Here is an 18,127-nt window from a genome sequence, read left to right on the forward strand (position 1 = left end):
TCATTTATATAGGCCAAACTGAATATCTTGTGAAGCAAATAGTCCCTCCTTCTTTTAATGTAAACGTACCATGAAATGGCAAGTAAGTGTTGACATGGTCGGCGTGCGCACTGATAAAATATCTGCTGGGTATCTCCGTAAACATCCTAGCGTGTTACTTTTGCATACTAACTCACGGAGTTCTAGAATTGGGTGGGACCTAAGTGGTGTCTGGTCAGACCCTGGCCAGGTTCACGTGTCCCTGGACCAAGAAAGCAGTTCTTGGAGCCTGCAGCTGTGTAGCTGAAGAATCACTGGCAGAGGCTTAAGCCGCAAGCTCTCCTATGCTCCAGGGAGCACTCTGAGGTCAACTAGGGTGATAGCCGTTCAAGAGTCACACACCCTCTGCTGGTTATTAGACATTTGGGTGCTGATAGTTCCTGATAAGCATGGGTAACCAGCTCTCAGCCCCTCTCCACGACAGGTTCCTGGACCTTACAGGACATGTGATATGATCCAACTAATGGATCAGCTCCGGGAGAGGATAGGGACAGTGTGACAACTCATTTTTAAGGGGTATCAAAAGGGTTTGAGCAGCATTGATAGTCAACGAGTGTAATGGGCAAGAATAAAGTGTTAACGTGATTGCAGCGCTGGGCGTGTGGGAATACAGGCACTATCGCAACCTAGCATCCTTCATAGTTGAAGGTGCTGCAAAAACATAATGATCCAATGGCAAATGCATTTTCGAAAAAGTATTATGTGATCAGAATCTTCAAAAATAAGTTGATGTGTACTTTTGTTTATTACTGAAGAACTAATTTGCATAGATGTATCTAACTGTGGAAATACATACACGCAGAGTTTTGGAAGGAATCGCATTTGATGTGGTTAACTCCTTTGTCTAGACTGTTTTTGGAATGGGGTGTCCAGATTCATTACCAGTTGTGGCCAACAGTGATTACACAGAGCATGGATAGCACACCAAATAATGGCACTCTCCACTAGAATCCTTTCTCCTGGACATGATCCATCTTGCTTTATGAACATCCTTTTGGAAATTTGCACAATCTCAGGACCATTTTATTTTTTCAATTTTTATTTTTTTAAAGATCTTACTTATTTATTTGAAAGAGAGAGAGAGAGAAAGAGAGCAGGAGGAGGAGCAGAGGGAGAGGGACAAGCAGACTCCATGCTGAACATGGAGCCTGATGGAGGGTTTGATTTCAGGACCCTGCGATCATGACCCAAGCTGAAATCAAGAGTCAGACACTCAACCAACTCAGCTACCCAGGCACTCCTTGGGACCATTTTAATAAATGTCACTTGTTATTTCTCAGTATTATGACAAATATTCTGGTTGTTTGGAGTTTGGTAGGTTTAGGATTCTATATAATTGGGAATTTATTTAACATCCTTGCTTTTAGAATTAGGAGGCATCTATTCCAATCAAACATGAAGCCAGGCTTTAGCAGCCTTGCAAACAGGTCCCCAGGCCACAGTCACACACCTTTGTGATTGGAGTTTCGTGTCCCTCCAGGAGGCCCACTCTGTCTAATTGGTACTGACCATTGGGAGGTCCTTCCTCTGATGTCTGCTTCCATCTTCCACCCATCAGTCTTTATCCTGTCCCCTGGAGCCACTTGGAACAAACCAAAGTTGATTTCCCTTTAACTACTTGAAAATGACTATCATTTCTGGTCTTTCCTAGATCCCCACTCTTCATCCCCTTAATATCCACAGCCCCAGTCTCTTCAGCTGTCCCAAAATAATGAGATTGCTTTGAGACACCCTCCGCCATCCTTGTCCCTCCCAACTGAACACTCCCCACTTTGTCTCTTATCTCCCTGAAGTGCAGTGCTGATAGCTGTTCCACATACTCTGGAGTGGGCTGATCTCCCCCCAGAGCAGATCGAGAATCCGCAGACCATGTGACTCACTCTTCTGGTGCCATGGCCCTTCAGCTTCAGGTTCTAAAGTAAAGCCTCAGAGTCATTTGACATATGCCACTGTTCAACCTCATTCCCTTGATCCAGTGTAGTCATTGTTCCAGAATCATTTCCACTGAAACATGGAGTCTTTTTTCCCTAGTTGTGCGCATACTTCTTCCCCTGTTCAGAGAACCTACAAACTTCTTTATTTCTTAATCTCAAAAGGCAAAAGTAAGAATGAGCTATGTACCTTTCTGCCCTTTGTAGATTTGATGTGACTGTTGAATTTCTTCTTGATAGATTGTCCCTTGTAAGTGTCAGGGCCCCATGGGGTCACTGAGGGGCATCTGTGAAAGGTGGGGAGGGCAATGGTGTAAAGGGATTTAGTAGTCGGGTCTCAGGTTTTCTCTCCCATTTCAGAAACAGCAGCTCCTCGGTCCTTGGGTTTATGTATTGTATTTCTGCATCAGATTTCCATTTGAATAAAGGGTTTCACAGTTTTGAAAATAGGAAATGCTCTTCTCTATTGTTGGGATTTTTATAACTATTGATTGTAGCACCTCACAGCCTCACTTTCCTTCTTAATTTAGTATCATCTCAGATCTGAAAAGCAAGCTTCTATTATTTTTCATCATTTCATTGATGAAAACATTGCACAGTTGGAACCAAAGTCAGAGGCCTGTAACACACTTTTGGGGTCTCCTGGCCCTTGAGAACCCTAAATAGGCACCTATGGGACATGATCATTTAATGAGCAACAAGTTCTGGCAATTGTCTTGACACCCAAGGCACATGTTTCTGTCTTGTCCACAGGAATATAAGGGACTTGGTGATGATCCAGATGTGCTTTATCTCTGGCTTTGCCTAAATTGCCTCAAGAACTTGAACAAAAAGAAAATGAAATTCATCTGTATACCTTCTGCCTGGTGAATCCTTCCTGGTTCTTGGTGGTCTCTGCTCTTTGAAAATGAACTTTAGAATTTAGCCAGCCAAGATGTCAAGCTACTTCTACATAGTTTATGTAATTCCTTCCTTCTTATTTTTTTTTAAATCAGAACTTCAGGTGTCTGCTTCTAGCACCTTTCCCAGCGTACAAGATTCTTGAGACAAATATATCAATAAGGGAACTGATTCCTGGGTCCAAAGCACTGAGAGCATTTATATCCCTGGCTGCTTCATTATTTTCTCATCTTCTCCACTCATCCAGGCTTCACTTCCCTCTTAGCAATATTCTTTCTGGAACTTTTCAGACTGAAAACTATCATTCTTGACCAAGAAGGTGGAAGCAAAATCAGATATGGAAAGTTGGCTTTTGCTGTTGTTAACCATGACATCACACCTTTGCAGACTTATTTCTGCTTGTACTAAGGTGTCCTGGGAAAACAATTATTCCAAGAAATTTGTGATGACTGGTTTTTGAAGTTAGAGATTGCCTAACTGCTGGGATGTGAGGGAAGATCCACTCTGAATTAATTTCCTCACTTGCATTGTTATTTCCATCACAGCAGCCAAGTTTATATTTCCATCCTTAAGAGAAGGTGTGAGCATATATGTATATGCATACTCATATGCCCAAAGGGAAATGGTCACATGCATATATGTTCATTGAATAAGCCAAGCATGTGCATTGTTTCTCTTCCACATTCCAGGTGTGATGCCAGCTACTGCATGTTCATTATATTGCAGTGATCTCACTTCTGGGTGATAGTCATGATCTGGCTGTCTCCTGCCCTCCTAATGTACTTTACACATCATTGGGTCATGAGCAACACAGGCTATGCACAGCACCAGAAGATATCAAAGGTGGATACTCTTCTTTGTACCAATGGGAAAAGTGAGATCCAAAGATGGGGTGTCATCTGAATAAGGAATTCAGACCCACTGTCTTCCTCCCTCTCTCTGACACCTCCCATCATACTGACTAATGACAGTGGGCTGTGTCATTTTATATTTTACATGTGGACCTTCAGCCTTCTACCTCCTCCCACTGATCACAGTGAGTCAAAGCAAGTGAGCTGCTAGAAGCCAGAGTCAAGGGATTGAACACGATTGAATTTTCCATCTTCACAGAACGCAGTGTCTTGTTTGATCTGCTCTTGGCTCGATTCTGAAATGGAATCATGTGGTTGGTCTCCCTGCCCCTCACTTGTGTCAGGTACTCTTCTTTCCTCTTCCCTAGGTTCCTTAGAGGCTGTATAGCTGTCTTCTCTTTACCAAAGCTGAAGGGAACAGGGAATAAGAGAGTACCTAGAACCGTTGACATAAACTTGCACTGGAATCAAGCATTCTCTGCTGCTCAGACTCACGTCTCCGGGCTCTGCAGTGTACTGGACCCTAGTACTTCACCTCCTGCCCTCACCCTGTTTTCTAGGCACGTATCTATCCCAGGGCCCCCCCACTCTAATCCACACCTGGTTGTTTTCAGAACCTAGAGCCTAGGATTATCAATCCCCATTAGACTGCCTCTGTTTCTTTAAGGTTCTCCTTATTGACTAGAGGGTTATGGAGGGGTGGGCAAGGACCTAGTAAACCAAACACAGAGGCCCAACATCAAAGCACCAATTCCATCATTCATTTGTATTCATTGCAGAAACTCACCACTTTGGTTCTTATTCTTCATTGACATCATGAACATCTACTCCCCTGTCTAGGTTCTTGGAAAGAATAGCAAAAATGCTTTATACCTTCCAACCTTATTGTCATCAGTATGTCATGTTGGGGAATCAGTAATTAAATATATCGTTTTGTAAAAACTTCCAGATTTCAGTTATCCTGTCATTGGGACTTCCGTCAGACTGTCTCCTTTCTTTCTTCTCTGACTCCAGAAACTTCCTCAAGGCAGGAAATTTCAGAGAGCTTTTCTTCACATACTTTCCTGTATGTTCATGGGGCTCTCTCAAAATCTCTTCCAAGGGCTCCCCAGAAAACCCCCTCTTCTCAGCAGCACCCCTTCCTCACTCTTTTTCAGTAAGCTGAGCACCAGCCCCTCCTCACTATGCAAATTGTAGTGTATCCCATGTGGCCAGGGGAAGCTTGAGGGAAGAGAAGGGAGTATTTTTTGTGCTTAGACACGAGAACATGACGTAGGCGAAAGACCTTTGGGAAATACCACTTGGCAGCAGTAAAAAGCAGGAGGATTTTTTTTAATTGTGTGCATGCATCAAAAATAAAGTGTTGAATTTAAAATGTTAGTCTCATTTTCCTACTGGTTCATATCCACCCTGCTTCACATTTAAAATATTATTGGCTGAGAACGGGAGCAAAATAAAAATGCTTATTCGTAAACTGCATATTTAAGATAAATATTCACACCTCCTGTGTGGCTTTCTGAATGTCTGATAACATTCTCATATGTCTATCCATGAAGTCTAAATATTGCCGTTGTGTTAAGTAAGAGCTTCTCAAAGTGTTCACCTAAGTATCCCTTCCTAGAGAGGAGAGTGGATATAGACAAAGCATGTGAGGCCAGACCCTGATGAAATCTGTTACAAATCTGTTTTGCTTTGAAGCCTTATTTTATCTGGGGGAAAAAATATGGATGGATGTTGTATTTTATGGCATAATATATTTAGGCTTATTTTATTGGCAGAATGTCCTATGATGTTCTATTCCATATTCTAGAAATATTGAAAGAACAGTGTACAACATGTAAATATAAATACAAATATGTCACCCTAATGAAACCATGCCACATGTGGTTCAATCCCAGAGCCATGTCACATTTAACAAAATATGGTTTAAAATCACACAAAATAACACAAAACACTAAAAAGGAACTCTGTTCTTTTTTTTTTTTTAAAGATTTTATTTATTTATTTGACAGAGAGAGACACAGCGAGAGAGGGAACACAAACAGGGGGAGTGGGAGAGGGAGAAGCAGGCTCCCCGCAGAGCAGGGAGCCCGATGCGGGACTCGATCCCAGGACCCTGGGATCATGACCTGAGCTGAAGGCAGTCGCTTAACCAACTGAGCCACCCAGGCGCCCAGGAACTCTGTTCTTTATCTATTTTTCCTGAAGGATATTAAAAGGACTCCAATTCGTATCCCCACCCGGAAGCACTTCTCACATGTCCTTTTCTTTACTCCCCATATCCCCTCCACCACCACAAAAATGTTCTCTCTCCATCCATATCCCACGCAGCTTTTACGCTCTCTCCTACTGAACTCCTTGTTTCTCAACTCGTTTTTGTGTGCATCTACTCAGCTGTTCTAGCACAGAACTCCTCCTCATCCTCCTTTCTGTCTTGTCTCTGATTCGGGAAACAGGCAAAGACAAAATGAGGGTTGGGGGTTAGGATGGTGGAGAGAGGAAAACTGGGGCAACAATGACAGCATTCTCATTGGTGGGCAGAAGAAGAACATCTCTAAAGATTCCCATGTTAATAATTTGTACCCAATCACCAATGGATCTAAAAATAGAAGTGTTTTGTTCCATATTCTGTATTGTTTACAAATCAATGTGTCATTTTGTTCACATATTACTGGATGCTTGGGGGATAATTAGATATTGTACCTATAACTGGCAATCATTAGTATCACCCTTATTTATAAATATGTCCCAGGAGTGTTTTAATAGTGACAGGACATAATATTTTAACCCAAATCTGTGTTTTTAATGTAAGCGTAATATTTAAAGAGCAGGCTTTGGAGTCCACACACAATTTTAAATGCCTACTCCGTTTCTCTGGTGACACGCTTGGTGGGAAATCAGGAACTAATCGAGACAAATATTTCTCTTGACATCACCATCCTGTGTGAGCCCATGTACTTCCATGACAAATATCGGTTGGCCTCACTATGTCACTGAAGGAAACTCAAGATCTTTGTGCTGAATAAGTGAAACTTTCAAAATGGACATGAGGAAAATCAAGCACTGGATCTGGCTTCACCATCTTTTTAGTTAAGTGTTAACTGTGAACAGACTGCGTATCTTGTTACCCAAGCAGATGGAATAGTATCATTGCTGTTTTTCTAACCAGTTCAGACATTAATTACTGTGTGTACCTTTTCATTGGTGTCATGTTATACAAAGTCTTTGTGCCTAGATTAAGGCAACCAAAGTAGAATTTTCAATTAGTAGTATTTGTTTCACAGGTATTTGTATATCAGGTACCGTGTATGCAAAAGGCTCTAAGGTAGGTGTTGGTGGGGTGGGGAAATGGTAGAAAGATGTCAGGCAAAAAACTAGCCTTTAGGGATCCTAAAAATCGATGGAGCTAATAAAACATTCCCACAAATAATTATACTTCTGAGTGGAAATTGTTAAGTGCCTTCAGAGAGGTTTAGAAAAGTTCAGAGAGCCTTAAGAAGAGAGAGAAGACTTAGAGATGGAAGGGTCAAAGAAACCTTCTGGAAGTGGGGAGGCAGCTGACTGGGCATTGATGGATAGGTCATATTTGGATGGATAGAAACTCTCAAAAGACGGCCAGTCCATGAGAAGGGAATCTTAAAAGCAAGAAATGTTTAGGTGTGGGATGGTGTTATTTGATTGTGCTAAAGAAAAGGGGAGCAGTTGAAATGATCATTGGGATCTTCTTAACACACTGGGGGAACATGTAGTATTCAGAAAGAGGTAGGGACTCAAAAATGATGATAACCAGAGATGCCCCCATGGGAAAGGCAAGCCAGGCAGGGAAGGATGCTGAGTTCTGGGAATAGTGCAAAGTTTGCTATGGTTGGAGTATACATGGAATGAGGGGCAGAGAGACAAGCCTAGCAAGGAAGTTGCAGACAAATTCCCAAGAGAATTATATGCCAAGCTAAGAAGTTTAGAGTTTCTCCTATACAGACACAGGAACCCACAGAGGGTTTGCGAAGAAGGTTCTATGGGCGGGATGGGGCACAAGCTAGCAGGGTCTGTAGGCTTTTCTATAAATGGCCTGATTGTAAGTATTTTAGACAGAGTAGACCACATATGGTCTCTGTCACCTGTTCTTGTTCTTTTTCTTTTTCCTTTTCTCTTTCTTAAATTGCCTTTTCTTCCTTCCTTCCTTCCTTCCTTCCTTCCTTCCTTCCTTCCTTCCTTCCTCCCTCCCTTCCCTACTCCCTCCCATTTCCTTTTTATAATATTTTCAAAACAAACCTTGGGCTACCTTTGCCCCCACTCTGAGAAGTGGCAGGTGGGACTGGGGCAGAGCTGTTGTGCGGAGAGCAGAAGGGGGCCTGGCTCGAGGCAACGGTGAGGAGGTACATGGGGAGAGGTCTGAAATGGAATTAGTAGCTCACAATAGTTGTTTGGCTGTGGAAGAAATTAGGAAGAAAAGACAAATCAGGTGTGGTTCTGAGGCTTCTCGCTTGAGAGACTATGTGGTGCTGGTACTATTTAAAACCAAGAAGACTATGGGGGAGTTTTTAGAGACCTCATCCCCAGAAGGAAAGGAAGAGAGCCTGGCCACAGAGCCAGCCCCAGGTACCCAAAAGAAAAAGTGCTGTCAATGCTGTGTTGTCATGTGACCACTTTTGAGTTCAGTGTTGAAGTTGTGGAGGTTGATGTAATCCATGGATCATCCAGGGAAAGCGTGCCTGGGGACAGCTGGCTTCCTGGGACCAATGCTCAGTGTCCTAGCGTCCAGAATGTGTGCCTCGCAGGGAGCCTCGGAGGTAATGGATTGGAGAGGATGGAGTGTCACACAAGACTATAGAAGAGAGGAGAGCAGGTCCTTAGGAAGCCAGGTTGGTGGCAGGATTTGGGATGAGTTGGAGAGGGTTAGTCTGGACGGGGAGAGCTGGTAGGAAGCCCTTACCATAATCTAGGGAAGCGGAAATAGTGTCTCAGATTGAGTAGTGGCAGTGGAAGAGAGAGAAGGTGACCGAGGAGAAAGACGATGTGGGGCAGAGTCACGAGGACTTGGCACTGTGTGCATGGCTGAAGAAAGAGGCTTTCTGTGATCATCACCCTCAAATTCCAGTGCCATGGGACACTACTACCTCCATCTTGTTCTTTTTCTAGTTCTTGTTACAGAAACCCAGCTCAGTGATCGAAGTACTCAGAGCATGTAACCTGACTGCTTTTGTAACTTCAGTTCCTGCAAACAGCCTAGTTTACAGTACAGTGGAGAATAGCCACACCCCACCTGCAAAATCCTTTGCATATTCTCCATTCACAGTAAAAGGAAATGCAGAAAAAAACAGTAGAACGCTTAGTGAAAGAGTTAAAAAAAAAAAAAGATTTAAGATTTTGGAATTACAATCTTCTTAGCCAAGACCTTTAAAATTGTCTATAAGCCTAGGGTAAGCTGTCAATCAAAATAAACTTGCATGTTGCCAGCCTCCCTGGAATTCATTACACTGGATCTATACAGTCGCTTGTGGTCTTACGTTAGCAGATCTTCCTTAAAAGTGTAAGTGCCATTGAGATACGGTAACTCTGCACATCTGGTTTCCCAGTGCATTAAGCTGCTGTGTTAAAACACATATATAACCACCTCTGTCCACACTGTGCACTCACTCTAACACTCAAGATGCTTGGCAGTTAGACTAGAAAGGGCACAAACCCTTTTTTTGTCTGTTTGGCAATTAACCATTCACTGGCTTTTTTTGTTGTAACATGCACTTCCTTTCTCTTGTTTTCATTCAAGCTGTGTACGCCATGGAAATTAATGTGGAGAAAGACAAACAAACAGGAGAGACCAAGATTCTCTCTGCATCCACCATTGGCCCAGAGGGGGTCCATCAGAGAGGAGTCAAAGTCTATGATGACGGTACCAAAGTAGTATATGAGGTGCACTCAGGAGGCACTGTGGTAGAAAATGGAGTGCACAAGTTAAGCTCAAAGGATGTAGAAGCGCTTATTCAGAAGGCGGGACAATCAAGCTTCAGAGGAGGGCACGTGTCAGAAAGAACTGTGATCGCAGACGGGAGCCTCGGCCACCCGAAGGAACACATGCTCTGCAAAGAAGCCAAGTTAGAAATGGTACATAAGTCTAGGAAAGATCATTCTTCCGGGACCCCAGGGCAGCAGCCCCAAGCCCCCAGCACTGAAGGGCCCGAGGCCAACTTGGATCAACCAGTCACCATGATTTTCATGGGCTACCAAAATATCGAGGATGAAGAGGAGACAAAGAAGGTGCTAGGCTATGATGAAACCATCAAGGCGGAATTGGTCCTCATTGACGAAGACGATGAGAAGTCATTGAGGGAGAAGACAGTGACAGACGTGTCCACCATCGATGGGAATGCGGCCGAGCTTGTGTCCGGGAGGCTGATCTCAGACACCACAGAGCCCTCATCCCCAGAAGGAAAGGAAGAGAGTCTGGCCACAGAGCCAGCCCCAGGTACCCAAAAGAAAAAGCGCTGTCAATGCTGTGTTGTCATGTGACCACTTCTTTCTTCCCTTTTCTTCTGGGCAGCCTTTGGGCTCTCTACCACTTCCGTAGACCTCACTGTACCACTAACTGCAATACTGTGAACTGGAAGCAAACACCTGCTTTGCCTCGCAGTTGGATTGCTTGGGTCTCTCTTATTTTTCTCCCCCTTTCATTTTTCTCCAGTTTCCTCACCTGAGAGACACCGTGCATGTGTATGCTTCAATCTTTCCAAGAACTTGCTTTTCCTCTAAACCTTTCCTTGTGTCTTCAAGAGTGAATCAGTTTCTTACTGCTCAGTTGGAATGGACTCTTCACATCAGCCCGTTCTATAGTAGCCTTAATTCACTTGACTGGAATTGAACCCACGGCATTGGGGGTTTCATGTTGTAGCGTGTTCCTATAACGTAGTCACATGTCACCACGTCGCTGGCTTCCCACTTGCTTCCCTTGCTGTGGATCTTTGCTTTTATATCGTGTGTGGCAAAATGCTGTTGGCTCCAGCTGGTTGTTAGTGTGGCCAAAAGTGGACCTTACTTAGTCTGTTCAATCTAGGGTGATGCTTTTTGCTGCCTTACATAAGCTTCCAGATTACAGTGTTGTGCACCTATGGCTTTCCTCCTGTTAAAACTGAAATGAAGTCTGATGTAAAAGAAAAGGAACCCAGTGCGTGTCACAGCTGAAATGTAGGACTGATTCCGTAACCTGCCCATCAGCAGCCGTCTCTTTCTGTGGCTTAACTGATGGACCCTTTATATATGAAGCACCATTTTTAATTTTCTAAGGACATGAAGCAAACATTGTTTTGAGCATTCATAGTAATCTCTAAACTTAGGCATATCCATGAGCCTTGCTTCTATTCTCTCAGAAAAAAAAAATGTAAATTTTTATATTGTTTTCTTTTTCACGGATATTTTCTGATCATGTTAATCTATTTTCAACGAAGGAATCATTTTGAGGAGTATCTCTGCAGTGACCATATTTCTAGAACAGTCTTTCTGACCTACCGTGGTTGCTGCCAAGTTTCCACTTCATTGTGGATGGTCGGTGCTGGAACTGAATTTACCTGTTCATCTCCCTGCCCACTTGATTACAGAGCCTTACTTCTGGACTCTTTTCTTTCTGTCTCCATGAGAAAGAGAATGTTTCCCGTAACGTCACGATGTAGGTTTATCCACCCTTCAAAATAAGTTTGAAAATGTAAAAAATGTGTAAGAAAGACCTGTCTTCTCCACATTAAGTACTTAAACTCATTCCACAAGTACCAACTGAGTGGCACATAGCTGAGCTTCTTAAGGCATGTTTCTTAAACTTCTGGAGATTTCAGTACATCAAAGAATAGTTTTTTTGTTTTTTTTTTTTAATCTAGACCACAATGAACAATTCTTTAAATAAATTCTTAGCATTCTCCCAAAGCAAGCAACCAATGTGTAGTAAAACCAAAGGGAAGCAATAGAGTAAAAAAAAAATAATATAGTAATAAAATAAAGATGTAACATTTTAACTGGTTCTAATAACAGAGATCTCTTAACTTGAAGTTATTTGCCCAGATGTTCACAGCACTCTTGCAAACCACTCACAAGATATATCTATGTTCTATAGAACATAGTTTTAAAAAACTATACAGTAAGTCATGCTCCATCAAGTCTAGCCTCTGTAGAAAGCAGACAAGAAAAAAATAAGGTAGTCTTGAGAGAATTTCTTTATGGAACCAACTAAATTTGTCCTAAATAGCTTTCTTAGTGCTAAATCTAACTGTTAATATTATAAGTTTCTTGGCTTGAACTTATATTTATTCCAAATGGAAAGGGGGGAAAAATGACATTTTTATTGTTAAAAGTTAATTTCTCTCAAATTATATTTCAATGAGCACGAAGTAAGTCACTTTATTACCAATAGGTAAGCAAAAAAAGTTAAGAAGGAACAAATAAAGGAGCTAAATTCTGCCTCCTAAGATGATTCCATCAATGGCTTGCTTTTGAATAGTAGAGGGGATTCCCTCCAAATAATCTCAGGTTCACCAAAGCAGCTGCAGTTGAGTAAAGCTGCTGTCTTATCTCGGAATAGCATCTGGTTTTTCTTCCTAGAAATCTCCCCACTCAGCTTCACGCTCCTCAGTCAATGGTCACTTACGCTTCATTTAAATGTCGAAGAGAATGACGTGCCAGATAAACCTATTTACGTAGAAAATGAAAACAGTTTCAATGTTTGGACAATCTATTATTTTAATAATTTATTTAATAAAGAAACAATCTAAAAGCTTACCATAATTTATCTTTTTTTACTCACTTAGGGATTACAATGATCCAATAGGAGTTTTTAAAAGCACAGTTAGTGAGTGGAATGGTAGAATGTAGAACCCTTGAGCTTGCTGTTTGATAAACAGAATCAGTCTTTGAGGACAGATAAGTTCCAGAAATGACCTACCCGTCCTTCCGTAGTGAGCTAGTTCCTCATGAAGAAAATGATCTGCCCCTCTCACTGCAACCCTACACAGCAGATCTGGAAGACCAATGATAATCTGCACTTTCATTCATCAGTTATCATTATAGGGATTAGCAAATTATATGAATTAGAGGTCTCTTTATAGTTTTACTATTAAAGCTTATCATTTAATGGTTTAAAGGAAGACATGTTACCTTTATTAAAATGATATGTGGCCATAGTAAATGGTTTGTTTGAATATGGCATATATTTGCTTATTTTGCATCATTTTCCTATCAAAATAGAGGATTTAGGGTCAGCCAGTACTTTTATAGGATGAGACCTATAATCTCACCTACAGCAACAAGTAACTACATAACGAACAGATCCTCAATGTCGTGATGGAGAACGTTCTGCCTTCCTTGCCATTATTCTCTCTGTAAAAACTTTATTATATATGGTATCACACCTTCCAAAAATACAGGGTATTGACTTACATAACCTAATTAGAGAACCAGTAACAAAGCTGTAAGACCATGGTCTTTTTGAGCCAATGGTTAGTTGGATTGTCTTCTAAAATTATATATCCAGTTCCAATTTAAATGGAAAGAGGAGAAAGAGGGAAAGGAGGGATATTTCATTTGTTAGAGATTTTCAGTGGCATTGAACTAAAGATCTTTTAATGGTTAAAATGATAAAGTTTAACCTTACATATCCTGACAAATCTCGATGACTTGTACATCCTTGCCTTTGTTTTCTTTGATGTGCAATAGGACAAACTAAGGGGAATTTTTTTTTTTTTTACCTTGTACCACTTTTGCCCTTAATTCTATTAATTCCTTCCATAAGCAAAATTTGTTGCCTCTAAAAGTGATTTGATAGTGTCCAGTGATGTCACTTAATACTGGGTGTAGAGAGGATGAGGAGCGAGGGAATTCCCTTCTGGCCAAACCCAAAGCATGGTATCCTTAAGCCTCCTGAGCAACCTAAAAGTATTCAAAGACTTTCAGGAAACTCAAATTCTAGAGTTCATTAGATTCGACTCCTTTTTGAACTGTTAATGTACATGTATAGCTTTAAATTCCCACCAACTCCGTTTTACTTCCTGGTCATAAACATGTTTTTTCCTACATACAAGTAGAATGTTTTGTTTTGGTTAGGGTTAAGTTTTTTATAAAAGGGGAAAAAACATCAAGGTACAGTATCCTCTCCGGAGCAAAATGTTCAGGCCAAGTAGGAAAACAGCTCATTTCTCTTCGCTTCCTGCAGAATTTCATTTCAAGGGACCACGGAACACCCTTGAAATGACCATTTATTTAATGCCAGTGAACCAATGGATAGCGAAAGAGGAGGGAGGGAATATGGTGACAGAGGCAAAAATCGAACCACTAAACCAGCTCTTCCTTTTTAAAAAGCATTCGCCCTGTCCATTTAAAACACAGGTGAACACAGACAAAATATCTAGATGCTCAGCCATCTCTCTTTGTCACTGGACCCACTGTGGAGTTCCGCTCACCAAAGGGCCCATTCCTTGTGGGAATAGTCTCATCTCCCAAAGGGTTAACTTTGTTTACAGTAAAAACCATGCCAAGGCAAGCAGTTTTAAGTTGTATTTCCACACCATGCACCTTCAGTTATGGAAACCACAGATAGTTTTGAAACTTCATAAATATGCAATCTTTTAGAAGCTCCTCAATTTACTATGTATCAAGGTATATAGAACTCCACTGATTAGGGTAGAACCAGCAAATATCCTTTGTCCTGTTGGACGGTACAACCCGCAGGTAAACAGAGTCATGGTATATATCCCAAAACAGCTCCAAGAAACCAGCAAGATGAGATCTTTGATTCTCGCTGCTAGTTGGCTTTCATTATATAGCCTTCTTCCGGTCTTATCAGGAAAACTGGCCTGCATTTTCTAGGGACAAAGAAAAATCAGGCTTTTGTGAGGAGCACAATGCAATTATGTGTCTGTATTTTCATAGCTTCTGCGAACTCTAAGATAAAATTCCCATTTTAACAAAAACCAAAATGCTTATTATTTGAATGTAGAAAAATATAAAATAAAGATTACATCCTGAAAGTTTCCAAAGGCAACTTCCCTGGGGATCCTTAGACCAGCCTCACTCACCTCCCTTAATTTTTATATGACTTAAATAGGCCTCTGCTTCCCCTCTCTGCTCCAATCTAACATAAAGTCAGAACCGTTGCATGAAACCTTGCTTTCAACTTGAAAATATAAGATGTAATTTTGGGGATCGCAGGCTTTCTGCATCAAAGATCTGGACAGCCTTAACTTTTGTAAAAAAAACAAAAAACAAAAACAATTTTTCAATGCTCTCTTTTACTAAGCAGGAAACCAAAATGTTTCCTGAAAATTAATGACTTTTTTAGATTTTGTGACTATTTTCTAAGTTTCTATAGGTTGAGGGGTAAATGGTCCTCTTCTCCCCATAATGCCTCTTCCTAGTCAACGGGGGGCTCTTTTTTGCAAGTCACTGCATTTTTATGAAAAGAAAAGTATATTTCATGAACCATAAAATTCTCCCTAGACTTCAGGCAGTCCTTCTGGAGTGAAAGAACAGAAATACAGAAAGAAAAGAATTACAGGGTGGCTTTCTCCTTATTTTCCTATGGTTACTGTACTGTATGGTATGTATGTTTACAGAATGTATCTGCCTTGTGATGTGAACAAAATGAATGACAAAAACAGAGTTCTGATGTGCCATTTGAAAGTTTGCCTTAGCATTGCTGTTTATGTTCTTCTTTTCTGTCCTTTAAAAAAACAAAAAACAAAAAACAAAACGCAGGTTGTATTCCAAAGCTGTATTAACACAACATTCTCTTCCCCACCCCTACCCAGACTGCTTCAGAGCTGTGAATTTCATCACAGGAGCCTTGAGGCAGGACCTTGCAGGTCAGGCCCAAGGGGAATAAAGTGGACATAGCTTGGACATTGTCTATGCCCATCTATCAACCAAGCGTGTTCCTATGTTCTCAGCTGGGTCTGAATATCATGCTCTGACATTCCTGGGCAGGTCACAGGCAGCATATGATCTTCCGCAGTCCTTCTCACAGGGAAGGAGGGGAACTTGTGGACCCCTTCTCTGGGTCTGGGAGCATATTTTTAAGCACAAGTGTCATAGTTTGAAAAAGGAAGAGAGATGGGCTCAGATGGTGTGATTGAGCCATAACTGAGAGGTGTGCCCATTCATGATAGTCTAAGACGAGTACCACAGGGGTGGGAGTAAGGAGTGGTAATTAGAAATGTAATATTTTACATTTATGTATTTTTTTAAGGAATGATATTTTTATAATGAAATCTATATGCATTATGAAGCTTGAGTTTGAAAACACCCTTGATTGAGTTATTTCTCCATTCCATTAAGGTAACTTTCTAGTGAGTTCTGTAGCACACGCCCAGACCTTGAGGGGCATGATCCAAGGTCCTGTGGCCTGCCCATGTGCCTCCACTGCATGAAATCCAGTGTTTCCAAACAGACCTAGGTTGTAAGATCAAGCTTTCTATGCCTGTCATTAGGTAAACCATGTCATTTGATAGCTCTCTAGGCTACACCTTTAATGATAAATAATGATGTTTTGGAAGGGGATAGCCATTTTAACTGTAAGCCAACCCCGGCAATGATCAAAGTCCAACTATTTCACATATTTAAGAACTAATCACTTCATTGGAGGTTAAGGGACCACTCATTATGGTACATCTAAATGATATGGGTAAAATGGTGAGTCAGAAGCCTCTGGCCATCTACGGTTTATACCTAAATGTATAAACCAACAATATAAAACTTAGGAGGTATTATTGGCCTTGTAAATACCAATGGGGCTGCACCACATTTTCAGAGTTAAGTAGACACAGAAAAGAATTATCTTTATCTACCCATTAATGAAATTCTGTATTTTTAGAGTTCTTGGATTCCCCCCCCCCAATTTTCTGCCAAGCTCCCAAGTTTCCACTGCAATCAAACTCAGTTTCCTAAAGATCTTCACCCACACCAGTTCCTCTGTCTGATGGACAGAGCAGCTTAGGCCTCAGAGTCTGCTCACCACCCCTGTTAGACTCTCTTCCCAGGTAGCGTCCTTGCCCCAGATGGACCCTTTTTCTATGACCCTAAAAGACCAAGAGCCTTTTCCAACAAGGCAAAGTCATAAGCATTCTCTCCAAGTGAAGAAAAATAACCTGTCTGGTTCCCATGCAAGTCATTTCAATTCCATCATCACTAGAATCCCTCCAACAGGCCCAGTTCAAGCCCAGCTATGAACATCAGGGTCATGGAGACAGCTCTCAGAATGAAAGAGCTATGCAGATGCCTGAAGGTGCTAAGGGAGAGTTGATATGCTCTCATCTCGTATCTCACCACGGGAGCCTCACAGTGTTGAGATGAGGTGGACAGGGAGCCATCCGGGTCCTTGGTTTTGCAACCAGTCTTTACATCCAGAGAAGCCACCAGGCAATGGCCTGATCCGAACTGTTCTGTGTGCAACTCCAACTCCAATTCCGTGATATCCTATTCAGGCAAGCAGAAGGAGTCCTATCCTTTGCGGGGTTCTGGGACATTCTTCCCTCCTCTCAAGCTCCTGACTTAGTAGAGTTGAAATCACACAGGGGTTCCAGAAAATGTTGTGTCTGATGCAGCTTTTCAGTGAATGTAGGTTGTTGATGGAATTTTCAGCTTTAGCAGCTCACTCGGGGTGAGTGACATCTCTGTAAATATTTCCATTTCTGTGGTTGGTTGGGGGGTGGGGTGGGGGCCTGTCGTGCTGACTCTGAAGTAGACTTACTGGGCTAGCTGCTGTACTTTGTAACCTGAAGTGTACTTTGACTGTTCCGACTTCAGAAATAACACTGCCAGTGACAGCCAATGCTGTCCTTGTGGCTTCTCTCTGTTCCTCTGTACAGTATGAATAGACAATAAACTGCCTTTTCACTGCATCTACCTCTGTGTGTCCGTGCCCCGATTCTTTTCCCTTCCCACCTGCCACGAGTGGATCTCGGGCCAGACCACCTCGGGAGCACCTTCGACCGCTCGCTAACACTAAACACTAACCCAGTGCCTTTCCAACTGGAGCGTGCCTCAGAATCACATGGGGCGGGGGGTGGGGGGGACCCGCTAAGAAGGTGGAGACTCAGTCACACCTCTGGAACTCAGATTCAGGTTCCTGGGTGGGGCCTGCTCACCTGCATTTTTAATAATGTCTCCAGGTGATTCTGATACATGTGGTTCCTGGCCCATCCGTGGGTTTGGGGGCCCCACAGGGGGCATCCCTGTGGCCTGCCTGTTCCAGCTGGTTTCCACACTAATGCACTTCCCCAGCACTTCCTCTCTCTCACCTGCTCTTGCACATCTGTCTCCACACCTGTCGTCCTTTTTCTTGTTCCTTGCAAGCCCCTAGCAGTGGCATCGACTGTGATCCCGTGGGTCAGATGTGGGCTGCCCCTTAGGCAGTAAGTATTCATGCACTGTAGTCTT

At 42.1% G+C, this 18,127-nt stretch overlaps 1 protein-coding gene across 5 annotated transcripts in view; it reads left to right on the forward strand.

Annotated features, from left to right (window-relative positions):
• Window positions 1-18,127, forward strand: part of PALM2AKAP2 (PALM2 and AKAP2 fusion) — a 330,921-nt gene that overhangs the window by 127,618 nt on the left and 185,176 nt on the right. For 3 of the 5 annotated variants that reach the window (XM_045882883.3, XM_054509339.2, XM_045882881.3), the window contains one exon: window positions 9,489-10,184. The exons of the other annotated variants lie outside the window; for them this stretch is intronic. In XM_045882883.3, coding sequence (XP_045738839.1) covers window positions 9,489-10,184 — 696 coding nt within the window. The remainder of the gene's footprint in view (window positions 1-9,488; window positions 10,185-18,127) is intronic. 5 annotated transcript variants of the gene reach the window in all.

The sequence above is a fragment of the Mirounga angustirostris genome, unplaced genomic scaffold (assembly GCF_029215605.1).
Source record: "Mirounga angustirostris isolate CCGP_5_RB_7025 unplaced genomic scaffold, mMirAng1.0.hap1 SCAF_15, whole genome shotgun sequence".
Taxonomy (NCBI): Eukaryota; Metazoa; Chordata; class Mammalia; order Carnivora; family Phocidae; genus Mirounga; species Mirounga angustirostris.